This window comes from Dipodomys merriami, unplaced genomic scaffold (assembly GCF_024711535.1).
Source record: "Dipodomys merriami isolate MVZ:Mamm:240054 unplaced genomic scaffold, mDipMer1.0.p SCAF_22, whole genome shotgun sequence".
NCBI lineage: Eukaryota > Metazoa > Chordata > Mammalia > Rodentia > Heteromyidae > Dipodomys > Dipodomys merriami.
This window is the reverse complement of record NW_027203604.1, coordinates 12591215-12617859: the sequence shown is the minus strand read 5'-3', so window position 1 is coordinate 12617859 and position 26645 is coordinate 12591215. Positions and strand designations below refer to the sequence as shown.

At 45.3% G+C, this 26645-nt stretch overlaps 2 protein-coding genes across 2 annotated transcripts in view; both read right to left on the bottom strand.

Annotated features, from left to right (window-relative positions):
* Positions 1-1238: 1238 nt before the first annotated feature.
* Positions 1239-25265, bottom strand: LOC138834923 (semaphorin-4D-like). Its single transcript, XM_070033721.1, has 14 exons — positions 25115-25265; positions 23533-23678; positions 19255-19317; positions 17740-17838; positions 15247-15340; positions 13755-13868; positions 12718-12869; positions 9853-10028; positions 9617-9770; positions 8561-8783; positions 7585-7700; positions 2485-2660; positions 2370-2413; positions 1239-1549 (listed from the first exon to the last, which is right to left on the bottom strand). Exons 1-14 carry the CDS (start codon positions 25263-25265, stop codon positions 1239-1241), a joined length of 2019 nt encoding a protein of 672 aa, XP_069889822.1.
* LOC138834922 (semaphorin-4D-like) overlaps positions 25262-26645 on the bottom strand; it is a 40259-nt gene continuing 38875 nt past the window's right edge. The window contains exon 13 of the mRNA XM_070033720.1: positions 25262-25457. Coding sequence (XP_069889821.1) covers positions 25262-25457 — 196 coding nt within the window. The remainder of the gene's footprint in view (positions 25458-26645) is intronic.

Genomic DNA, 26645 nt, shown 5'->3' with positions numbered 1-26645 from the left:
TGGCTTTGAACCACAATCCTCAGATCTCAGCCTCCTGAGTAGCTACAATTACAGGCATGAACCACCAGCGGGGCTACAGAAGTCATTTGGGATGGTAGCCTTGAGTATCAGGATGCTGTGGTCATGTCTGTAGCCAGTGGTCCCATCCACATAGGCCTGTTTTTGTGGGTGGACAGTTCTAAGGCCAAGGGGAATCCTGCTGGCAGTGTGAGGGGGAGGACACAGAGATAGATATACAGACAAAAGTTTGCAAAAGTTCCCTCTATCTGGACTGGAGGTTCTGAGAAGCAGCCAAGACCAAATCTCCTGGGAGGATTGAACCACCTTCCCTCATTCAAAACCTGCCTGCTGGATGCAGGACAGTTGTCAAGAGACATAGGACATGGATATAGGACAGTAATCTTTAAGAGAGCCACAGAAGCAAGGAAGCAAAAGTAGAAAATAAAAACTGTCTGGAACTTGCTTAGAACATACGGTAAGGTTCAGTGCACAATGATGAGACTGGGCTACTGAGTAGGTTTAACACAAAACTCGCTCCACAGATCCAGGAACCTCAATTCACACTTGGCATCCAATAGCTTTTCTCTGGTGGAGAGCTCACTGGACCTCTATGAGTCTGGTCAGTCAGTGGAGGCATTGCTGGTGATGGTGTCCAGGGCTGGCTCTGACTGCTCTCCATTCTGCTGGGAGAAGCTCATGAACTTCACAACTCTCATTTATACTGTGCTCTAGGCCAGAAAAATTCAACTGGGCTCCTTCCTGAGTAGCAGGGCTAAGCAGAATTTGAAGCACTGTCTGAGCAAGTAGCCTTTGTAGCAAACAGGCCAAGAGGAAGAAAATGAAGATGAAGGAGATCATAGGGAACCAGTGGTCACTTGAGTTGAGATACACTGTCATCTGAGTAGGCATACTGTGTTGTTGACAATCTTTCAAAGGTGTGTGTGTGTGGGGGGTGCTGAATGGCTAATTTATTTTTGTTGGTCATGAGTCTTGAACTCTGGGCCTGGTTGCTGTCTCAACTCTTAAGCTCAAGGCTATTATTGCTCTACCACTTGAGCCACAGCACCACTTCCGGTTTTTCTGGTAGTTTATTGGAGATAAGAGTTTCAGGGCTTTTTTCCTGCCCGGACTGGCATTGAACCCTGATCCTCAGCTCTCAGCCTCCTGAGTCACTAGTGAATGGCTAATATTGAGGAAAAGACATCTAGGTGGATGTCACTGATGCTTTGTGGATTATTCTATATTTTGTAGCAGTAAGGGTTTGGGTCATGCTTCACTTCCAGTAAATAGCTCTTCAGCATGCGGGAGACTGTAGTGTTGCCAATCTTCTCCACTGACAGGCAGCTGTACACTCCATTGTCTCTCTCAGTCAGGTTGAAGATGATCAGGTTTTTCCTTTTCTCAAAAACATACTTGGGTCTCTTAGGGTTCATTGTCTCATTGTAGAACTTCCACAGTATTTGGGCCATGTTGGACTTTGCATCACATGTTAAGTATGCTGTACAATGCTGTTTGTAAGTATTCTTCTGATAATTTTCTATAATTTCAGCTAGAACATAATGTGCACAGCATCAACAATAGGGATATTAGCTACTTTCAAAAATAGAATAATGCCCACAGATCACACAGAAATATTCAAGATGGAACTTCAAGAGCACTAAGACAAAGACAAACCTGACCAAAAAGTAAGATGAGACCCAGCCAGCAACCCTTAGGGACAAGGACACCAGAGGACTCTGAGCAGCAGAGATCTCATCTCCACTCTGTGTCCCAGGAGAAAGCTCATCAGGTCAGGGAGGCCAAGCTCTACCAGCTGTGCATCTGGTGGCCCAGAAAAGGCTTATATTGCATGCCAGTCTTCCCCCTTCTTTTCCATTTCTCCTCACCAGAAGACAGCTGTCTGGTCAGAAAGGGGAGGAAGGCTGGGACAGAGAATCCTGGCCTCATTCAATCCCTGCCTCTGGTTACCAGTAGGCTGCCAAGGGTAGGTGAAAAATTAGGGACTGTGGATCTCTTGTCTGAGGTGCTTGGGACCAGATGTGTCTTGGATTTCAAATCTGTTCAGATTTTGAAGTATTTGTGTATGTCTCATTAGGTGATCAGAAATCATTTATGTTTCAAGTGGATCTAATGTACATAAGCCTAGAGGTAAATGCATACAATATTTTAAATAATTTTGACCATAAAATCTATATTTGCAATATAGGATTTGGTCCTTTGGCATTCAAAATGATACAGACTCAATATGTGACTTGACACAACTTTTGCTCAAGCAGGGGAAAATGCACACACACCTCAGAGAAAAATACCATGAAGTGGTTGATTGGCCTAACTGTTCCTGAGGGGATGGAATAACAGGGAGAACTCACGTGGGCATGAGGACACATCACCACTCATGTCCTGAATGCAAGTCCTGCAAGAGAAAGGACACCCATCACTTCCTGCTCACTCACAGCGCTGCTCGCCAACAGTACCAGTGCATACCTCCTGGTGCAGTTCAGAGCCTCAGAGAGAGCCACACAGGCATGCTCAGAGGGGCTCCAGGCACAGTAGGGGTCCCGCGCCAGCACACATTCCCCACAGCTGCTGTGCTTCCTACAGAAGGCCAGAGGGACCTGGACCACTCCTGAGTTGGAGCTGGCATAGACAAACTTGCTGTTCTGTGTGTTCTGAGGGGTTTCAAGATTCTCCAGCAGCTGTGGGAACATGGTAAGAATGACCTTGAGCTGCATGAAGGGAGAAAGGCCTCTCTAAATCAAAACCATCCAGTTAGAATACAGAGGGCTAAGACCACTGTCCATTACAGCTTGTGTGAAAGTCAAGGCAGTGTGTTGAGTTCAAGAGGACAAGGCTAACTGGGCCTTTGCCAGTCCCATTTCTTTGCACCTGTTTCAAGAGCAGGCTGTTCAGTCCCAAAGACATCTAAGTGCCCTTGCTTGTGGAGGGGATTCCTTTTTGGACCACCCAGGATGTCCTCCCAGTCTCCCTGCAGGTGAGACATCACCACAGCCAGAGTCCAAACAGCACAGTCTCTAAGCAGGTGCATCCTGGCACAAATGACAGAATGCACCAACACAATTCCCAAGACAGGGCACTGTATCACTGAAGCCTGGAATCCAGCACCAGGTGTGAAGACACTATTAAGCACTTGCAAAGAATGAGCAGAAGGTTGGTAATCCAAGCCAATGGGAAACAGCACCTGTGGCTTTCCACTCATCTGTCTCTATGAGGAGGAAATCAGCTGCCATGCTCCTGTGTGGAACTACTCAGAGCCAAGCACTTCTTAGACTTCCAACTTCTGGGACTGTGGCTTGGTATGACAGCAACTCCAAGTCAAGCCCAGCTGCTGTCCTGGTGGCAGCACAGTGTCCATAGGCTATCAGGACTCTTGGTTATATCTAAGAAACCATCTCTTGGTCTGGGAATTCTGTTTCACATTAGAAACCTAGAAACCCTCTAACTAAGATCAGAGATTCCTAAGGGTATGCACTAGTTTTAGTCAGATGAAACACATCTTCACCTTCAGAGGCTACATTCAACATGGATCTAGCACCTGGTTGTGACTCACAGTCCTTGTTGCAATCCAAGTCTCACAGGCTAGAAGTTTCTAAACACCTAGTGCTATAGATCCACTTGAGCAAGTCCAGATGCACAAGGGAAAAAGGATCTGCTCTTCCAAGGATGAAAACTGCTTGGAAGCAAGCAGCAGATGAGGCCTGGGCCAGCTTCAACCTTGGCAAGTGTAGTGTGGTCATGTGCTCATCAGAGAAGAGGACTTTCAAATGACCTCCAGATTAGTCTGGAGAATTACTGGACTGAAATCTGAAGTACTCAAGGGAGGATACTGAGCTGGATCCTGCTGGAATGCCCAAAGCAGTGTGGACAATGCTGTAGAACACAAGTGGTGGCCTTAGGCAGGTTGAAGGGTACTCCTGCCTGATCTAATAGTCCAGTGAGAGGCAGATGGTTGGCTATGGGGAGGGAGAGTTCATCTCACTGCCCTTCCACTCTATAGTATGCTCTGTCCTGTTCTCAGTAATGCCAGAGAGGTCCTAGCAAGGCATCAGCTCCAGGAAGACGGCACTCAGAAGGACCAGTGTGAATGTCCACCCCTGCCTCATGCTGTTCTGGCACATGTAGAAACCTGAGATTTCTACCACAGAGAAATTGCTCTGGGCCAGAGAACTTGCCTGTCCCACAAAGTAGCAGGATATTAACCCACAAAAATCAATAGCCTTTCTGTATGACAAAAATGTGTAAGAGGGAAATCTGGAAAAGAACTCCATTTGCAATAGCCTCCCCATACAAAAATACCTGGGGATAAATCTAACTAAAGATGCACAAAGTTTTTACAGCAAACACTATAAAAATTTGAAGAAAGAAATCAAAGGTGACATCAAGAAACAGAAAGAACTTCCATGTTTGTGGATAGGAAGAAATAATGTGAAAATGGCCAAACTGCTAAAAATGATAAATTGAACACAATCCCCAGTAAAATCCTGATGACATTCTTTACCAAGACAAAGAAGACAGTAAAAACATTCGTATTGAACAACAAAAGACCTTGAATAGACAAAACAGTTCTAGGCAAAAAAGCAGTATGAGTGGTCTCACAATCCCAGACCTCACGCTCTACTTCAGAGTTTTAATAACGAAAACCGCAGCTGGATGCCAGTGACTCACACCTGTAATCGTAGCTACTCAGGAGGCTGAGATCTGAGGATGGCAGAACAAAGAAAACCAGAAGTGGCAATGTGGCTCAAGTGGTAGAGCACTAGCCTTGAGCTGAAGAGCTGAGGGACAGCACTCAGGCCCAGAGTTCAAGCCCTATGACTGACAAAAAAGCAAGCCAAAAACAGCATGGTATTGAAACTCAAAGGTGAATGGATTAGAAGACCCAGAAATATACAGTTACCTGATATTTTATAAGGGAGCCAAATATATACAGTGAAAAAAAGATAGTCTCATCTCTTCAATAATTGGTGTTGGAAAAAGTGGATATCCATATGCAGACAACTAAAAGTGGATCCCTTTTGTCACTATGCACCAATATCAACTCAAAGTGGATCAAAGAGCTCAATATCAGACCTGAAACTTTGAAATTACTGCAGGAGAGTAGGAAAACCACTAAAACTCAGAGGTACATGTAGAAACTTTAAAAAACAGTTCTGGGGGCACAGCAGAAAGGTGAGAGAGTTGGTAAGTGGTACTATATCAACTTAAAAAGTTTCTTCATATGTAAGGTCATAGTTATTAAACTACATCAGACAATGACCTAATATCGAACATATACAAGGAGCTCATGAAACTAACACCTTCTAAAGCTAATGAATCAGACACCAAATGGGCAAAGAAGTACAGAATTCTCAGAAGAATGGCAAAGAAACATGAGGAAATGCTCATTATCCCTGGCCATTAAGGAAATGCAAATCCAAACACCTATGAGATACCATCTCACACCAGTTAGAATGGCCAACATTGTGAATTTGAACAACAAAAGTTGGCAAGGATGTGGGGGAAAAGGAACTCTATGGCACTGTTGGTGGGAATGTAAACTAATACAACCACTCTGGACAACAGTCTGGAGGTTCCTCAAAAAAGTAAACATAGATCTTGCCTATGACTCAGCCATACCACTCCTGAGCATCTACTCAGAATATGACAAGCCAGGATACCATAAAGATACTTGCACATCCATGTTCATTGCCACACTATTTACAATAGCCAAGATATGTATTAAAACAGCTCAGATGCCCTACAATAGATTGATGGATCCAAAAACTGTGGTACCTATACACAATGGAATTTTACACAGCCATGATAGAGAATGAAACAATGTCATCTGCAGGGACATGGATGGACCTAGAACAAAGCAGGTTAAGTGAAGTAATCCAAGCTCAGAAAGACAAATGGCACGTGTTTTCTCTCATATGCAGAAGTTATATATAAAATACACTGGGATATGACTGTAGACTCAGTGAGACCAAACGAGGATGTTCTTAGGGGAGAAACCTAAAGGTGCAATCCCTATATGCCCCCCCTTCTCTCTCTCTATACACACACAAACTCCATATATGGAAACAAAATTTATTTTGTTGTTACATTTTCTTCTTTTTCTGTATGGTTTATTCATATGTCTATCTTTGAGGGGGTCACATAACTTAAGGGAAAAATGGTGAAAAAGTACAGCAGTGCAGCAGTGGTGCTCAGAGGACACTGTGGAAAGTAAACTATACAATTGCTGGTGAAGACAAGAGGGAGGGACAGAGTTCGAGTGAAGGGGTGACAACTATATGAAAGGAAATGTACTCATTTCCTGACTTATGTAACTGTAATTCTTCTGTCTGTCATATTATATTAATAATATATTAAACAAAAAGAACTTGCGTCCCAGAGACAGGATTCGAAATAAGGTATATTCAAAAGCCATATTGCAAGAGCGAGCACTGAACATAAGAAACATGGTCCACATTATAAGTACGACCAAGCTCAGTATGGAACTTCCACCTGATGCTCTTAGGAAACACCAACCAGCAGAGGGAAGGATCTTGATCTAATAGGCATGTGACAGGCAGGGCCTCTGACCCATCCCCTCTCCTGGTGAGACAGGTGACAGCATAGCTCACAGGTTCTTCCTGGATTCTGAACTTCCCAAGACTCCTTTGACAACAACTCAGTGAGGAGGTTCTTTACCCATATGGTACAGTGTAGGACAGAGGGACAGAGAACGTACTTGGCCTGGCCAGGATCACACAACACACACATAGTAATCAGAATCTGGACTCATGTACATTCTTCTTAATACTCCACACAAGCTGTGACACTGAGTGGCACCACTTCCCACAGTATGTGACATGTGACTAGATGTCAGACTATAGCAAGTGGACCAAACCTAGCCATCCCTGCAGGCTAGCAGATTCTATACAGCCTTTCAGCTAAATGATTATACCTATACACACATACATATATGTATATTTATGTAAAAATGATTTCTGCGCTAGCAAAGTTTAGGGCATGCTAAGCTTGGTGGTTACAGTCAAGCTTGAACCTTTATGAATTGTCTATGGTTAACTGGACCTATAAGCATGGCTGAGTACCTGGGCATAAGCATATAGCATCCAAACCTATAGAACACATTGAAGGACCAGGCCAAGAAATCCTCACGACCTCAGGTTGGAGAGCAAGTGCAGTGCTGAGATAGCAAGCTGTAGAGTACAGGGAACAAACATTTTTTTCTCGCAAGGTTCTATCCTGAAAAGTCTCTGCACAACCTGACATGTCACCAACACAGTCTCCAATCTCACAGATGAAGGCACAGCAATGTATTTTCATGAGGATTGAATATGTGGCATCTACCATGTATACTAATGACTCATTGAAGTTTCATCTCCTCAGCTCTGAGTGTGTACTTGCCAACCTTGAAATCCCACATCCCTTGAGGGGCTTTGTGTGCATGTCTAAGGCCAGCTCATCTGGACTAGACAGACCAGGGCAGCCAAGCTCAGGAAGGCCCAGCTAACGTGACAGAATCTCAGAGCCACCCAGCAGGGCAGCCCTCCAGCCCTGCTGCCCGGACAACTTTACCTTCTTTGAGGACAGCAAGAGGTTTTGGACTGGCTCAGAGTTCCTGAAAAGCTGTGTCTCCTCAATGATGTGCATGCCCTTCTCCAGTTGGACAGCTTTGTGCAGGGTGCCCCGTGCTGCAAGGTCAAATCCACAGGTCACTAAGAAAGCCCCAGAAGGACACACCAAATACACCGGTATCAGAGCAAATACTCCTTCTACACTCTCGCATCCCTCACTCACTGAGATGCTGAGACTAAGAGGACAATGTTGCATTAGGAATGAAGAAGAAAGCCTTTGGCAAAGAAACCATTGCACATTCGGGTGACAAGCTACTCTGATTTTCTTATGAAGTAGAAGTCCTATCCCATGGTTGATCCTCCCAACCTTCCATCAACAGAGTCTGCACTGAGAGAGTGGATGGCAGATTTCATGTGAGTTGGATCTTGGGATCCACTGGCTCTTCAGGGACTCAACTACACAGAGACCTCAAGAGGGTGAGAAAGCAGAGCAGAAGGAAGGTGGACATTTCCAGTGATGGGCTTGGTATCCTGCCAGCTGCTGTGACTGCCAGCCACTGCTTCCATCCCACAAAACCGATCCTGAGGGGAGGTGTGCCCCCCTACAGCTCAGGACCCATCTCAGCTTGACTTCTCCCAAGTTGTGGGGACAAAGCCTCCCAAAAGCACTTAGGAAATGCCAGGCTGATCAGTGTTTACAACTACCACTGGTACAGGCATGACCCCTGTTGTTGAACAACAGGACTTCTTTGCAACAGCCCAACCCTGCTTCTTTGTAAGCATCCCAGGCACTGATGATCTCCTGCATCTGGAAGGCCAGTGGGGGTAATATCTCAGAAATCCTTTCCCACTACCACAAACCCCCTGAGTCACCTCAAGGCAGATGCTTTGTGATCTAAGTAGGGAATTTTAAGGAACCTCCCAGACCTCTTACTCAAGGACATGTGCCCTGTGACTGTGAAGCCCTCAGAACACACCTGTGCCAATAAACATGACATCATAGAAGTTCTTGTCCAGGGCCCGGGTCCTGTCCACCACGATCTGGGTGTAGTTCACACCTTTTGTTACTAATATGGGTCTGTTGCCTATTGGAGTTACTGACTCTTCTATCAAAGGGTGGTCTCTGACGAACAGCAGTGTGTTGTCTGGTAAATCCAAAGAGCTGTTGTAGTTGGCTGCCCGTGTCTCACTGTTGATGCACTATGAGGACAACATTTTTTTCCAGTTAATGTGCCGGACCAAGCTCAAAGTCAGCAATCAGGTCAAGTGCAGCATTGCAGAACCTACACTGAATGTCTCCACAGGGTGATAGGAAGACAAAGCCTCTCCATTGTAGTCAGAGGAAACAGTGTTACACTATTAAAGCATGATCACAAGACATAACTATTTTTTACCTCAAAACAGGGGAGGAATTATGTATCAATGAAAACTATTAAAGCTTTCAAATGGAAAAAACTTATATGATGGAAACATACCAACTATGCATTGCTGAAAAACAGGTTCTAAATAACATAAAATATGAAAGTCAAGAAGGATTTTTGGTACCAGATTCATCATATGCAAATGCCAAAATTCATGAGCACAAAATAGTGTATTTCACTCTACCCAGGAGGAATGATGGTTGTATGAAGTCCAGGCTCAGGTGTAGAGAAACTTCAAGGACCAGTCCAGCCCAAAGAACCACCCAAATGGTAGCCAAATTGTGCAGATCTTTGTAGGAAACTGAACATGAATGAGTCCCAACTGTACTATGCAATTATGTATCATGGTAAATTCAAGACACAGCATGTCAGTACCACAGCTGATTAATAACAGTATGGTGAAAACCATTACACAGCACATAGAAAAGAGAAGAGCTAGGCTCAGTGTTTGTGACCTCAGACCCACAGAACATCCCACCTTGTACAGAGAGGAGAGTATAATCAGTTGAACCCCTTGCAGTGAAGCTCTGGCACCTGTATCAAATTTCAGCCACTGAGCCTTGAACTTTGAACCAGAAGAGCATGCCTCCCTGCAGCCTCTGTCCCACTCACCATTCCAGGCCGAGGTGTGGGCACCTCACCATGGTAAATAACCCACTTGGGGTAGGAATCCACACAGAATTTCTGCAGGTACTTCCCATGAGAGAACACTGCTTCCACCGTGGACAGTGCATAGGTGCAGACTGCAGACAGACCCACATTGTTCCTGTGGAGCGAGCACAGGCCAGTTCAGTGCCTGCAGAGCAGCAGGCTAGAGGGAAGCACTCCTTCCCACAGAGGGCACTTACAGTTGGGGCGTAAAGAGTGCATAGATAACAGGTTCCTTGGATCTTGGGTGGCGCAGTACAAAGGCATCTTTCAAAATGTTGAAGATCAGGCCTAGGTCTGGCTGGGAGCAGAGTAGCTTGGCCTTCAGGAACGATGTCCACTTATTCTGCAAGATTTTCTGGCCACCCTGGTCATCCTAAAACCCAAGAGACAGGATATTACAGGGGAATCTAGGAGACCCCACAAACAGTCCAGGTGACAGATACAGTGCCCACCTGTCTTCTCAGGGGGCTCAAATCTCACTTCGTGCAGTACAAAGAAAAAGCAACCCCCCCAAAATCCCGTCTCTGAAGACTCATTTCATGACAACCATGTTTACAGTTCTTTAGTGCATTCTTGAGTTCTGGCTCTGAAACGGCAGGGTCTTTTGTGAAATGACAATAAAGTTGAAAGTGAAAATGTGAAAATGTCAAGCAAAGTACAAGGGCCACACAGCGTTAGGCAATCTCCAATACTGAACTCCATCTTGGGTGAATATATCTATGCCTCTATTTCCATTCTACCTGCTGAATTATGGCTAAAGGGCTTTGGAACTACTAGGTTCTTTCTTGAACACTGTTTAATGTGCTGATCAGTGAGAGACAACTGTGAAGTTTATACGACTTGTGACTTGCAGAGAACACAGATGACCCCCTATCACATTCATCATTTTTTTTGTACCATGTCTAGGTTTTCTATTTAATGTTTTCTTGATATTATAAAGGTGATGTATAAAGGGGTTATAGTTATATAAGTCAGGTAAATTGAACATTTCTTTTTGGACCATGCCAGTTTCAGTTTCTGTGTTCAGTCTTTTTACTACACGAATTTTATTAGACTATACCATTATCATTGTTCTAGGCATCATTCGTTTTTATTGCTAATCTTTATTGTGCCTAATTTACATGTTAAAGTTTCTCAAATATATGTTTAGGAAAGAAAGCATATATTGGTTTTGGTAGCACATGTGTTTTTAGGAACCCACTAGGGATCTAGGAACAAACAATCTATTCATTAGTAGGGACACACTGACCTGAACCTGCGAAGTGTGCATACAGAAGAATGGGACATGGAAAAGCTTATTTTACTTTATTTTTTGCCAGTCCTGGGTTTTGAACTCAAGGCCTGGGCACTGTCCCTGAGCTGCTTTTGCCAAGGCTAGTGCTACACCATTTGAGCCACAGAACCACTTCTGGCTGTTTTTGTGTATGTGGTGCTGAGGAATCGAATCCAGGGCTTCATACCTGTGAGGCAAGCACTCTACCACTGAGCCACCTTCCCAGCCTGCTACTTTTATTTTAGCCATAATGATTTTATATCTCTATTTGAAATCCTAGGACAAGTGATGAATTTCCTAAGAGAATTTCATTCTCTTTCTGATGATTAGCAGGGGAATGTTCCAGCAGCTCTGTGGCCATTTGTCTCATGGGCTTTCAAGTCCTGAGGGGCAGTGCAAGGGTCTGTGCTCACAGGGTGGCAGGGTCTGGGGCTCGTGCTCATACTGGCCTCAGTCTATCATTGGAGGTACGTTCAGGACAAGAAATGGACTCTTAGAGGACAACAGATCCACCTCCGAACAGACCTGTTGAGACCAGAGGCTTATGTTTGGGTTAGGGTGAGAGGAGGCAGGATCCTGCTCGTGGATTTTCCTGCAACATCCTGTAAAGGTTTGGGCCAAGGTGGGTTTGGCTCCTGTGCTCTGACAGCCACAAGCTGTAGGGGCGGAGGAGAATGAGAGCTCTTGGCCTCTCCTGCCAGTGCTGTTCTTAGGCCCTTTGCATACCTGTGGGGAGTTCTGGCCTTCCTGTGCCCACCCACCACACACAGCACATCAACTTTATTATACTATATGGCCCCACTGCTTTATCATTAGTTAATACCACTAATATCATTCTATGACTAATTTATACATGACTCTTGCCACAGGCACACATATGGGATAAAAATGCATTAATGAAGTAAAAGAATACATTAATAGTATCGACCTGACCTCAGTCCTGCAGGATGAGGAATGAGGTACTAACAGTGAGTGACACTTGGGGAACTGAGTCAGTAAGCTGTGGGTAGAGGTCTTGGCAGCTGCTAAGGTGTAAGCCAGACAAGTCAAGTATGTACCACAACTACATCCTGCCCTGCATACTATGCTGCTAAGGAAGAGGTATCCAGAGTACCCGGTCTGTGCCATGTTGGCATGAGATCCTTCCTTCTGTGGTAAAATGATCCACGGTGACTGCCACATCAAAGGGCCATGTGGCATTTGAGCTTCTAAAGGCGCTCATGGGGGGGACAAGATCCGGTGACTAACTTTAGTGATTGTGTTTTCCCTGGGTTCCAATGCTCTATCTGAGACCTGTTCGTCTACTTGCCCCAAATGTCAGTCTAGCCACTAACTAAACCCAAGGCAATTCTCTGTGCTACCTAAGCACCTGCATGTAATAGCATCCTCAACTCTGCCCCTCCACACACTGTAGGCTTTGAGACAGACAGACATTTTACTGCAGATTTCACTTTTTACACTTAAGGTATGAATTCACCCTCATGTGACTGAGAGCTTCAAACAATGAGATTCAAAATCTCACAGAATCTGGTGAGTACACTCAGCAAAACTGACTTCTCCTAACTGGGGAGGTCTGAGGACAATGCCGAGAACCACAGCTGCTCAGCTGCATGATGAGTGAGAATGGCACTTTAGTGCCCACAGACACCAGCGGAGCTCCCAAGAACAGAGGCCTGTCAGAAGAGGCTGCTGTGGCAGGTAGGGATAGGGTGGCAGGAAAAGGTGCATTTCCAGGCCTGCTCCCACTCCCATAGGCTGGAAAAGCCAAGGCTAGCAGGGTAGCACTCACCACGCACACTCTTGCAATGCGGGGGACCTGTAAGTTGTGAAGGAAGTCATACTCCACAGACACTTCAGTGAAGAAGAAGTACACCTTGTCACCATCATCCTTGTTGTCGAAAGGGCTATTTCTTATCACATCAGCATGGACAAAGTTAGGCTCTGTAGAGAGATGACACAAGATTGACCCTGCACATGGAGTTTTGTGTTCCTGCCTGCTCCCCATGGTGTCACAGGCAGTCACTGCAGTTTTGGGACCTGAGGGACTCCCTGCAAGGACTTCTGGTATGTGTGTGTCACAGTGCAAGGAGACTTCAGGGTTGGGACTGATGATATGCTTAGCTTGACCAAACCTGTCTCATTCTCCTCCGCCTCACAGAATTGGTCCTGGCTTTGGCCTTGCAGAACAGTTCTCCCAAGCTCCACCCCGCAAGCTTTCTGGAGCCTTTCAGCTGGCAGACAGACCATCTTCTGATTTAAACAAGTGACTTGATCCAATTAGCCCCAGCCACATATGCATATGCTCGGCCGGCCCACTCCAATGAGTAGGTGGCTGTCCCTGCATATAGCCATCAGGACCTGTCCAGAGATCAAGAGGCTTCAAAAAGCTCTGGGTCCCACTTGCCAGCATCCCCAAGAAAAGCCCAGCTAAAAGTTTCCTGCTATCCACCCAAAATTTCAGATATCATGAGGTGTTGGATGCAGGTGACGAGGCACCCTGACACTACCTAACTGCTGCATCTTTCATGTCATGCCCCAATGATACCACATCCCAAAGGGATGTTAGTTCTCTACTTCCAATTTCAGTATCACTTTATGAAAGTCTCTGAGGTCCATTCTCAGGGCAGGAGATACAATCAGCTTTCAGTGTTACCTTAGCAGAAAGCAAACCAAAAGTAATGCCCTCGATTCAAATGGGGGCCCAAGCAGTTCTTGTGGCTCCACTGGATTGAAGCTAGTGAGAATTCAGGACGCTCACTGCACAGACACAGCCAGAAGGGAAGTATAATAGTGTGTTCTCTTCAGATTATAGACTTTATATCTTACCATGTAGCCATGGGATGTCAGACTCTGTTTGCAGATGACTATAGAAATAGTTTCTGGAGATTATGAACTCGCTTCCCAAAAAATTGTATGTTGTCCCAGCGTAAAGCTCTCCATCTGCACAGGCCCAGGAACAGGGAGAACAGAGGAATAGGATATCAGATGAGCCCTTTGCTCTGGCACTGAGAATGAAGTGTGTGTGTGTGTGTGTGTGTTTTCTGGTATTGGGTCTTGAACTAGGATCTGTGCCCTTTCACTTAGCTTTTTGGCACTCTCCACCTTTAGCCACAGTTCCCCTTTCAGCTTCCTGTGGTTTGTTAGAGATAAGAGTCTCATGGACTTTCTTATTTAGGCTGGCTTTGAACTGGCTTTGATTCTTAGAGCTCAGCCACCCTAGTAGCTATCATTACCCTCATGATCCACAGTACTCGGCTGAGATCAATTTTTTTGTAACCATATTAGGCCTCATATAGAAGAGATAAGATTTCCCTATACATTTCTAGACTTCCAGGATGCCATGTCCACTTTGTGCATTGATTACTTTTCTTTTACAAGGGACAATCTCAGGTGCCACACTGAACTGCATTTTTTGAGTCAAAGAGTAGTAATGGAACCAAATGAGAACTTCCTACAGCCTGTAAAATGATAGTGACACAGATACTCCTCCATTCACCATGTATTTTACCCTCATAAAACCACACTTAAGGGCCAGGCACTGATGGCTCACGCCTGTAATCCTAGCTACCCAGGAGGCTGAGATCTGAGGATCATGGTTCAAAGCCAGCCCAGGCAGGAAAGTCCGTGAGACTTATCTCCAATAAGCTACTAACCAGAAATGGTGCTATGGCTCAAGTGGTAGAGCACTTGCCTTGAGCTGAAGAGCACAGGGACAGTTCCCAAGTCCCATGACAGACCAAAAAATAAAAAAAGCACTTTCTTTTTAACGCAAACTGTTGACCTCACCTGCTATCAATGTGCTTAGAAACATTAGCGTGCAGGAAGGCAGAATCACCTCACCCAAAGCTTCTTTTGTTATACTCATATGTGATGTACTATACACTGCACTGAAGGTAAAGACTGAATGGGTACTATGTGTAACACATCATCACAGAGTGGAAAAAATGTAAATGGAATCACTGGAATCTGGAACTAGCAGGGGATAGCCATAAGACCATTAGCTGAAGAGTTGTGAGACTATCACAAAACATGGGCTCTGTGTCTCAACTCTCTCTCAAAAGGAATATCTGAACACTGTGTACCAATGATGAATATGCTATAATGCTGGTTGCTTGTTATTCCATTCAATGATGAAATTCAAAACTCTTCTGTGCTAAGAGGGGTCCTGTGAAAAGGAACATACTTCTTCTGTGAGGGCAAGTGATGTTAGGGCAATTCCAGGAAAGAGAGATTAATGAAAGGAAGTGATCAGTTCTGAGTAGGAACAGAATACTTGGATATAAAAAGGGGCTGAAGGAACCAGATCAGCAGAACTCACCTACCATGGTAGATGTATAAGTGTGTGTAGGGTCAAAGGGACATTTTCCTCTGCCATCTTTCTTTATCCACAAAAAGTCAAAGTCTGTTAAGTTCTACATTAAATAAAGAAAAAAAGGCATCATAAGACATCTGCTTTTTCCATGATAACAGTGTGTCTGTGTATAATTCAGATTTACAAATTCCTTGTTCTGGAAATTCCAATGGAGTTGAGAAAATGGGTGCTGGACCATATGAGCCCTGCCCTTGGAGACATGCTGTATGCCACCCAGCTCAGTCTCCACACCAGCACCTCAGGCCTTGGCTGAGCTATGCAGGATCTCAAACCTCAGTCTCCTCATCTGAGAAGCTGGTGGCTCTAGGGTTGTTAGAAAGGCCAGTAAGAACCAAATACAGGCCATGTTCAGCAAGTGACCATAGGATGCAGTATTTTACTATAATAACACACAGAGAATCACAGTAATCAGCTAACAGACTTTTCTTTGGTTAAATAAAACAAAAATAAAAAGAATAGGAATTCTTGCAACTTTGATAACATGCCAAATGGACCTATGGTCTCAACAACTCAAATAATTCCAAGCTATATTGAAAGAAAGGAGAGGCTAGGACTTCAACCATAGAATAATTTCTTTCCCTGACAGCAAAATCCCAACTGTGGAGTAATTTCTCTACCTGACAGGAAACCCCAACCTGAATAAGGAATAAAGTAGGCAGAGCCAACTACAAAAGCAGTTGGAAATTTATCAAACATGGAAAAGCAAAAACAAAGGAAATTACAGGTGAAACTCGGGGAAACACCCCAGAAATGGCATACAAGGATTTCTCTTTCTTGAAAATTACTCGATCAGTAAAATGTTTCTAGAAAACTGTCCTCTCTCTCTCTCTCTCTCTCTCTCTCTCTCTCTCTCTCTCTCTCTCTCTCTCTCTCTCTCTCTCTCTCTCTCTCGCTCGCTCTTAAGCAAAAAGAAGTATCTGTCTTTATATCTCAGAAACGCCTTCTTCAGTACACATCAACTTTCAGTTCCAGCAGCAGAGGGCACCAAGGGCCATATAGTACTACTCAGTGAATCTTATTGCAAGCACCAGGTTTCCTAAGAGAATTTCTTTATTTTCTCATGGGAAACAGGGTCTCGCTATGTAGCCCAGGTTGGCTCTGAACTTGATTCTTTTGCCCCCAACTCTGGACTATTAGGACTACAAGCTTGGGCCATCACAATTAGCCATTCTAATTAACCATTAAAACTTATCAAGGAGTCCATACTTCATTGTGTCACTTCTCTTACTCAAGGTTAGACTGGAGTTTGCTTTTCTTTTTTGTTTTCTGTGCTGGAGATCAAACCCAGTGTCTCTTATATGTTAGCCAAGTGATCTCTCTCAGATCCAAAGCTGGGATGCTGTTTTAAATTCAATCAATTGAAACAGTGACACACAAAGCTATGTTCCAATAACTTTCTCCCTAGCCAGCTTCACATCCCATGGGTTCAGTTACCTACAACCAACCAAGAGGTCTGAGTAGTAAGGTGACCTTCTGCAATCCAGCTATGCTTACACAGGACGTAAATCTGCATGCCCCTGCTGTGTGTGCTATCTGCTCATTAGCCATCTTACTCATTAGGTACTCAGTGGAGGGTTTGGTACTACCTGAAGCTCAGCTAAGGTATGGGGGGACACTGCAGAAACTTATTAAATCCAGGGATGGTCACTAGAAAATATGTTTCATTTCCAACTCTACCATGCATCTATATACAAAGAAATGCTCCTTCGCTTTCTGCAGGTGGTCACTGTCAAGTAACCTATCTGGTAATCTGAATAAAAAATCTTTTCTAAAAGGCTTACACACCACGATCTGAGTTTCACCCTCTCTAGATTTTATGGTGAAGAAGGCTCCTCCACAGCAGCACACAGCAGTAGGATAGGATTCCAGTTGGAGCAGTCCAGATGTAACTCAGGAAAGGACAGGAGGTGCCCATGCTCCTCAGGTCACTTACAACGGGTGGTGCTAGGAGGGTCATGCAGTGTGGTCAGTGTCCCACCAACAGCTGACAATGAATGGTGACATCTTGAGACTCAGCAATGCGCTGATCAAGCACACATACCACCCAAGCCCTGGACCTTCATCCTGTGATCCTGAGCCAACCACAGCCAGAACATGAAGATCCCAGCATTAGAGGGCAGCTGTCAGCAGTATACTTCCTAGAATATCTCTTCACCAGTGCCAAGGATCACTGGGCCCTGAGCCCTGCCTTGAACCATATCCTATGTGAGGAACACCAAAGTTCAGATTAGCCATGTAGGCTGCATGCTCATTCTACAGCCTGGGGAGGCTTTCTGGAGAGGCTTCCAGTTGTCTCAGCCCTCACACTGTGGACCTGAGACAATCCTAGTAATCTTGAGGTAGACTTTGCTTTATGTCTTCCCAGCTGGTCATCCTGCTTTAACCACTGCTTGGGCTGCTGTGAGCAGGAATGACCATGGAGTAAGTCTGTGTACTCACCAGGAACTGACACAGGGGCTTAAATGCATTTGTCCCACACACGTAAAGGAAGGTTGACGTAAACTGATGAAGCACCCGAACATAGTTGAGGCATTCTGTCTGTAGGGAGAGAAACACCATCAACAGGCAGCCACTGAAGTGCTCTCCACATCCACATACGAAATCTGTCCTGTGCTGCCCTGCCTTTCCTTCTGACTTCACATGATAGCCAGCAAGTTCCCATAGCATAGTTTTGTCTTTTTATCTTTGTCATGATCAGAAGCTTTTCAGGTGCCAGGCTAATTTCACTTCAGTCCCTAACTGATACTTGGCAAACACCTAGAGACCAAACAAAGAAACCAGTTTTACTGTTGACCCCAAATTGTATTAAGGATAACTGTAGAAAGAAATTTATTTTTCTCTCATAAACACACAAACCATTTCTTTAGTTGGCAGAGTTCCCAAAGCATATGCTGCACAGCAGCCCTCTGCCTCCCATGTGGTACTGTTCTCTGTAGGCACACACTCAAACAGGAAATAACTTTTCTTCCAGTTCTAGTCTCACCTGAAGGGGAAGCTGGGCACTGAGGGGTGTCACCAACTGTCATCGAGCAATAAGGCCCTAGCAGGAAACTAAGGCCCCACAGAAGGACCAGTATGTTATTTTAGGGTGGACAGTACTTGGGTTGTATGTGCTACAGTCAGAATTTATCTAAATCTTTGAAGATTTTTGTCTGTGAGTGTTTTGAAACTGGTGGGGTGTTGCTCACAATCACCCAAGGGGCAGGGAGGGGCTCCAGACCACTTTCTGTCTCTGAGCAGGGAAGGCAGAGCCAGTGGCCTGTTCCCTCTGTTTTAAAGATCCTGTGTGATTCCAAAAGTGCCTGCTGTCCTGTTGCTTTCTCAGGGAACACTGTATTTAGAGAGAACTGCTTTAGGAAAAGTGGTTAACACATTCCTAAATATGTTTAGAAAAAAAATGTGTGTTTTAAAAAAATATTTCATTTTCAGCTAAGCAACAACAGTTGCACTTTGCTATAATTCAGCTGTTATGAGCAATGATCATCAATGACTGAGCTCCAAAATTGGAAACCTAGGCAGCTGCAAGTACCAAGCAGGGACAGGTTGGTGGAGTACATGGAGAAGGTGACCCAGTATTCCTAAGGAAAGGGACAAACCAGCACTATCTGAATGTCACCATGCCGAGAGCCCTGCAGTATACAGGGAGCACACTGAACACTAAACAGCTTTTCTACAGTTAAAAATCCAAGGAGTTTAAAGAAATCCAATTCATGATGTAGAAAACATTTTTTGAATGCATCCTGTGTCTGGCACCTATTGTGAATGGGTCTCCACTAGACAGGAGCAGAAGGAATTAAGTTTCCCAGGCTCTGTGATGACCTCACAGAGCCCAACAGCAGCATATAATCCCACACCACACCACACCACACTTAATTGTATGCAGAAGATGCAGAACTGGTGAGATTAGACAACTAAGGAATACATGTGGTGTCTGTAATTGACAAAAGCACTTACCTCTTTTGATCTGCCTTTTTCTATGCAGTCTGCTTTTGTCTCATCTGAGGCCTTCCAGTGTACCTATTAGGGAGGGATGAATGAAAGCTAAACTGTGGGTTAAAAGTGCACAGCTTAAAAGCATGTAGAGTTCAGAGGCCAGATGCTTCTGAAATGAGGTAAAACCCCAGATTTGGGAGGATGGCTGGGGAGCCATTTGGAGCCTTCCTAAATATTCTGATTATCTCCTTGATAGAAACTATTGGACTATAGAAGGCTCTCACAACCGTCTGGTTCACTATGAAAGAATGCAGAAACTAACGTATTCGAAGTGTGGAAAATTATCTTGTAAAAAACAAAATACTAGTGGCTCACTTCTGAAATCCTAGTTACTCAGGAGGCTAAGATCAAAGGATCGTGGTTCAAAGCCAGCCTAGACAGAAAGTCCCTGAGACACTTATCTCTAATTAGCCAACAGAAAACTGGAAGTGGTACTGTGGCTCAAAGTGGTAGAGCAATAGCCTTGAGTAAAAGAACACCCAGGCCCTGAGTTCAGGCCCCACAAAAAACTGAAAAACAACAAAAAAAGATACCCCCCCCAACACACATACTAACATTTGAAATTCACCCAGTAGCCCATCCATAGATGAATAAAGAAAACATGGTGTATCTACACAATAGAGTAAGAAAAGAGAGAGAATGGAATTCTGTTATTTGCAACAAAATGGATAGAAACAAGGGAAGGGACACCATGGTAAATTAAATAAGGCACATAGACACAGACAGGATCTACTGCGTCCTGTTCTCTTTCATGTGTGGAAGTGAAAAACAGCCCCGATTCCTGGAGGGTAGAAAGTGTGACTGGTTGGAAATGCCTGGATCTGAGCAGTGCATATTTATGTATGTGTGGAATGTTCACTTGGACGAGTAACACATGCTAAGGAAAGAGTGACTTTGAAGTCTAGTTGCAAAACAAGAAGGAGAAGGAGGAGAAAAAGGAAAAGGAGGAGGAGAAGGAAGAGGAGGAGACAAAGAGCTAAAGGCACCTCTTTCAGGGGTGGCAGAATTAGGGTTCCTTACAGGTGTGTGGGCAGGGGCTGATGGTGAAAGCATTAGGAGTACTGTCAGCTCAGCACCTTCCTTAGGAGGATTCAGGTTGCTGGGTCTCCTGAATGGAATTGGTATAGGGTTAGTGTAAGGCTCAGCAAAAGGAGACTGCCACATGGTTTAGGCAAAAAAGAGTTTATTGAGGGGCGGGGAGGGCATACTGTGCAAGCATGCAGGAAGGGAAAGGGGAGGAAGGGAGAGGGGAAAAGGGAAAAAGGGGCAAGGCTGCAAGGGGGCAAGAGGCGGGACTAATGATGAAGACTGACTATATATGAAGAGGGCAGGGAGATGTGGCTGCAGGAAGGGTGGGAAGGTGTGGCCACAGCGATGACCCTACCACTGCCCTCAGGCGCGCCATTACCTGGGCTGTGGTAGGTGCTGGATGGGGACTTCTAGGGAAAGGGCCACAGGGGTAATGGAGGGAGAATAAGGGAAGGAGCTGTTTTGTTTTGTTTTTTCCTGGGCAGACCTAAGAGGAGCTTCTGGGGTGGAGCCTGCTCTCCAAAGCTACCACAGGGCTGAAAGCTGCACAGGACAGATGGTGAATCGCAAGGCCCTAGACCCATGCCTTACTTTCCCAAAATAACCAACACCTCTTCCTGGGTGAGGGATGGAAACTGATGAAAGATAATAAGAGGAATTATTCAAGACTCCAAGGCTTGCACAGATGAGGGGCTCAGCAGTTAGAAAGCACACAGACCTTCTTGGAAGAGGGGAGCCCAGGTGAGAGGTCTTTCTGAACTAATGCAGTGTGTTCTCCTAGGAGCAGACAGCCACACAGGTGGCAACACTGCATTGGACATCTAATTGGGACACACAAATGGCTGAACAAGATCCCACTTGCCTGCAAATTTCCCTCAGAAGGTAAAAGGCAGCTGAGTTTTCTCATCTACCTGAACCCTTAAGGATGGAGGCATAAATGGTAACTGGTACTGAACCATATTCCCAGGCTTTTCACTAAGAAAGTCTACCAGGCAGAACCCTGGGCTGAGGACCAGGAGAACATAGCTCAGAGTCACACAGAGGAAGGGCTGAATGTGAGATGGGCCTGCAGCACCATTCTGTTTGGTGACTTCTGAGGTAAATACTATTTGCACTGGATAAGGCTCTGAAAGTCACTGATGTGTCAAACATAAATTAGGAATCAAGCAGATGCTGGGGATGAAGATAGAGCAGAGCTGTAGAGATGGGGACAGGATGCTCACCAGCAGCTTGGGACAGCCTGGCTCAGAGAGTAAGGCAACAACCCCAGGATACCTGGTGGCAGGGGCCTGGTCAAAGCCTGCCACCATATCCCAGCCTGCCACTGGGCATCAAATAAGGTCCTGGAGTTGGGGCATAGCTCAGTGGTGGGCATTTGCTCAGCTTGCATAAGGTCCATTACAAAGGGGAACAAAATAGGGCTAATCTGCAAGGGCTGGGAGCAAAGGAAATGTATTAAAAAAATCAAACCATTTAGTAGGGCACTGGTGTGGCTCACTCTGTAATCCTAGGTACTAAAGGGGCTGAGATTTGAAGAACATGGTTCAAAGTTAGCCTGGGCATGAAAGTTTGTGAGATTCTATCTTTACTACACTAATAAAGGGAAAAAAAGAAAAACCAGAAGCAGTGCTATGGCTTCAGTGGTAGAGTGCTGTCCTTGAGCACAAAATGCTCAGAATAGTGCCTAGGCCCTGAGTTCAAGCCCCAGGATCTCTCTGTCTCTGTCTCTGTCTCAGTCTCTGTTTCTCTGTTTCTCTGTTTCTCTGTTTCTCTGTTTCTCTGTCTCCTCTCTCTCTCTCTCTCTCTCTCTCTCTCTCTCTCTCTCTCTCTCTCTCTCTCTCTCTCTCTCTCTCTCACACACACACACACACCAGATCATTGAAAACTCACTCTTGAAAACTCACTCTTGCCCTCTGCGTAGAAGTCATAAACCCCTTGTTCTGAAAACTGGCATGCAAAGGCAAGCCTCCAGCATCTGTCCCCACTTTCCCCATGCACTGGAACTCAGGGACTAAACTGCTGGTAGAAGCACTCTGCTTATTACAGGACTTGTGGCTGCCAATTAAAGAGAGAAGGCAGAAGTGAAAAAAATATACTTGTGATTTTGGTGAAAAGCACATTTTGGCCTTGTTGCTGTGGACGAGGAGGGGGCAGTCTGTGTATATGGGAGGCCTGGCTCTCTAGACTCCCTGTTCCCAGCAAGCACTGGTCTCACCCAGGTCAGCCCCAGAGCCAAATGCGAGAAGACAAGAGGTCCACATCAGACATTATTAGGATACAAGGAGAGATGTCAAGGTTAAGACACAGCAAAGTGCAGAATGGCTTTCTCAGAAAGGAAACTGAGTTCAGTATAAGAAACAGCTCAACTAGAACGAATAGCTGCAGTCAGCCTAGGGGGCTTCGTGGGGACAAGTTGATTTCACGTGGATTCAAACTAAATCATAAAACAAACAAAAGCCAAGAGATTTTCTTCTTTTTTTTTGCTGTTTTTTTCTTTTCTTTTTGTTATGTTTGTTCATTTATATAACTTTGAGAGTATAACAAGAGGCACAGAAATGGAGGGATAAAGGTCAGCAAATGCAGCAATGAATGGTACTCTCTGGACACTATGTAGAAATTGAACTATACAACCTGTGGGTGGGGATTGGAGGGGAAAACTTGGGGGAGAGTCCAAAAAGAAATATATTCTTTACCTGCCTATGAAATTGTAACCCCTCTGTACATCATCTTTATAATAACAGTTAAAAACTTTAAAGAAAACCCAAAAGAAAGGTATTTGTGATCAATTTGAACACCATTTGATTACTAGTTGATGACATGAACTTTTTGGATCCACCCCACCTCCTCCCCCTTATTTGGACAGCCAAGAATCCTCCCCCTAAGGACTGCACAGATGAAGGTGAGCCATGGATTTTTCCCTTAAGGACAACAGACAGAGGGAAGGTGCAAAGTAAAATCAAGGCCTGGCCTATGGACCTATAGGAGTGTAGTGGTAATCACATGTTTTGGCCATGGGCATGGTAGAAACTTATTCAAAATGAAAAATTCAAAGGAAAAGGTGAAAAGAAATGGGCCCTCGGCAGGCTGTCTGTGGATATCCAGAGATGGACTACATAATGAGAAGGTACAATGTGGGCTATGAGACCAAGAGAGCTCGCATACTCTAGCATGGCTGCACCCCACCCAAAGTATAGTATGCCCATCACCTACCTCCAGCTGCTTCTGGGAGATGTTGAGTGCATTCAGTGCAAAGATGGCCTCCTGGGCGCCCACATACAATATGTCCTGGTACTTGTTCAGCAGCAGCTCTGAGTAGTTGGATATGCCTGGCTTATGAAACTGCATCAGTTCTACTTCTGAGGGAGAAAGGGGAACTAGCAGAGTCAGGGAAGGAGAGACAGACCCAAGATGGCATTTTTAATCTTGGACAGATCTTGAGTACTGCATATGCTGTTGGCTGAGGGCTGGGGACACAGCCTTGAAAAGCAGGGCTGCAATATTCACATGTGCATGAGTGGCTATCACTTACCCAGGTGACTCAAGGCTGTGCATCTGGCTACCCTCTCATCTCTGTCAAATTCTAAAACCACTATTATGAGATCTCCCAGGAGATCTCAGGCCATACATCTTCACCTGCCCACCTACCTCACTGATGTGTCTCAATCATTCACTGATTGGTATGCAAAGAACAAAACAATTTAGAATTTAAAGAAGTGTTGAGACAGTTGCCACTCTCATGTGAATGCCAAGTTTCATGCTTGTGATATGAAATGATCGTTGGTGTTTCACTCTGGCTTCAAGGATGAGAATCCTGTGCCTCTAGCTCCCAAGAGAAAAGATTAGAGATGTGGGCACCATGCCTAAATAAGCATTAAATTTTTTAAAAAGTTGTTTCATCTTTTAGCAGCCCAGGCATCAGTTTGAGAAATTTTGTTGGCTTTTTTGATGTGTCCTTTTGTTTGAAAAACCAGGAGTTTAAGAAGCGTCTCAAGCTCTTTATGACATGTTATTTCTCATAGTTTTCTCTGTCTGCAAGGCCACTTATAACCTGTGTCATATGCATCCAAGAAGCTTGACTCTGAATACCTGTTTTACAATGCTGGGATTAATTTGAACAAAGTGGTCTCTTTTTGACCCAGTCATCTGTTTTAAAATTGTTTTCATTAAGCAACGGACCCCTAAAATTTCCAATACTTGATATTTGTGCTGTACAAAACCACACAAATTGGGAAGGTCTAGGTAAGAAGACTTGTTGCTCTAATTTTATATATAGTGAAGAAAGAGGTCCACACAGAGCACAGAGCACACGTTTTGGCTCTGAAGATATCAGCCTGGAAACAGAAGCAGTCCCATGCTGAGCACCTAGTACTTATATTCTCCATCCCTTCAACCAGAATCCTAGATCCTAAGACACAGGTTCTGGGGGAGGAGATAATCACAGCTGAGACGAGAGAGCAGCAAATACATGTCACAGACACAAGGCCTGATGCTCAGCTAAGGAGCTCTCACTCCAGTCTTCACCAGTGCGCAGGGCAGGAGCTTGACCCAGGAAGGACCCGAGTCTCACAGAGTCCAAGAAAGAAGGTTCCTTCAGGGATCCCTTAGTCAGGGCCTTGAGCAAGCCTTGAGGAATATTGCCACTTACCAAAGCATCTCTCTGCTCAGCAGCACGGGTTCTCTGCTTACACAAAATGAGTGGGTCAAGAGCTGGGTGGGGAGCCATTCATGCCAGTGTCCCCTTATGTCCTGTCCCCTCCCTGTGCCACTAAACCCACACAGCACCAGCTCTCACCTCCAAGCTCCCAGGTCATCCGGGGTATGGATACAAATGCCACCACCGTCCCAAATTCCACCATTAATGCCAGAAGCAGCCCTCTGATGGGGCCACACATTCTTTTGGGGTAGAGGTTCACATGTGGTGTGTCTTCAGCAGGCAGGCTCATGGGAGGAGGAGGAGGAGGAGGAAGCTGCAGGAGTTGTGCAAGTGCAGATGATACACACAGCGTTCGTGCTCAGAGCTGGCAGGCAGTAGGCTCTCCAAGAACCAGATATCCCTGGCCAGGTAAGAAGTGGCCACTCCCTCCTCCTGGGCTTTGAAGACCCCTGTTGCTTCCTTGTGGCCTGCAGAAGAAACACTGGAAGAGGGAAAGGCAAAATCAAGTGTCAGGATGTTAGGGCACACACTGCTCTGGCTTCTCAGCATCCCCTCTCTTCTCTGCCACCTCTCTTGCCACGGTCCATCTTCTGAGCCATACAAATTGCCAGATGGGACAAATGAACAAAGACAGAGGACAATGCCAGAGTCACAGGACTCAGGACTCATTCCCACTTCCACCTGGCCAGCTAACACTGCAGGTCATTGCAGGTCAAGACTCAGAGACAGGCCTGATGCAGGCTGTGGAGGCACTGCTTAGATAGAAGTCACCAGGCAAGGATCTTCTTCTTTCCTACAGGGGGCAGCATGTGGCTGGTAACCAAACACAGAGAAGGCCTAGAGGCTGTGTGTTGCTCACAGAGCTCTAAGCTTCCCACTTCCTGTAATGCCAATCCATGTGGAACTGGCAAGAGAGACCAGAGAAACACAGACCTGAAGTACACACATGCACCTGGACAGATTACAGCAATGTACACAAACACGTGTAACAGGTATGAATGTTATGTACATACCTAAACATTTACACTGTGTGAGAAACAGACCACGCTAGGTGACACTTACAGATCTTCAGCCTCACCAAGAAACGGTGGCGCTCAGCTCTCATGAACCAAAATCAAACAGCACCAGGGCCACATTACAAGTCTAAATTACAAGTCTAAATCTCCTGAAATACAGTATTAATGTGGGAATGCTCTGGATACCCTCCAACTTGCCAACACTAAGACCCAATAATCCCAGCCATACAGGGCCCCATGGCAAGGCATCAAAAGTGACAAGGAACATGGATAGTGGGCTGTCTCCACCAAAGCCACAGTGTCCACCAGCCTGTGGACCACTGGGGAAGATGTGTCACACACTAGAAACAAGCCACCATGGTTCCAACAGTGGTCTAGAACTTCACCACTGCTGAGGCCTTCTGTAAGCCCTGCAAGGACTTCAGGCCTCTGTGGCACATCCCAGGCACATGGAACTGCATGTGGAGCAGACCACTAACCCTCATGGGGGCTCCAGCCACTGGGACTGCTGGAACCTCTGCTCTCCTGCTTGTGCTCTGAGCTAATGCCTCCTGCTTAGCCAGGGGCCCCAACCATTTCCTCCAAGGATACCCACCTGTACCACCTGGTGTGGTGACCTATGTTCTGTGGGGCTCCTGGTCTCTTTCACATGT

What these genes read in the sequence shown, in the direction of transcription:
- LOC138834923 (XM_070033721.1), bottom strand. Translation starts at nt 25,265, where the DNA reads ATGAGCCTGCCTGCTGAAGACACACCACATGTGAACCTCTACCCCAAA. An exon ending in GATGACCTGGGAGCTTGGAG is followed by an intron (nt 23,679 to 25,114) that starts GTGAGAGCTGGT and finishes TTTCTCCCTCAG; the next exon opens with AAGTAGAACTGATGCAGTTT. An exon ending in GCACTCTTTACGCCCCAACT is followed by an intron (nt 9,771 to 9,852) that starts GTAAGTGCCCTC and finishes CTCGCTCCACAG; the next exon opens with GAACAATGTGGGTCTGTCTG.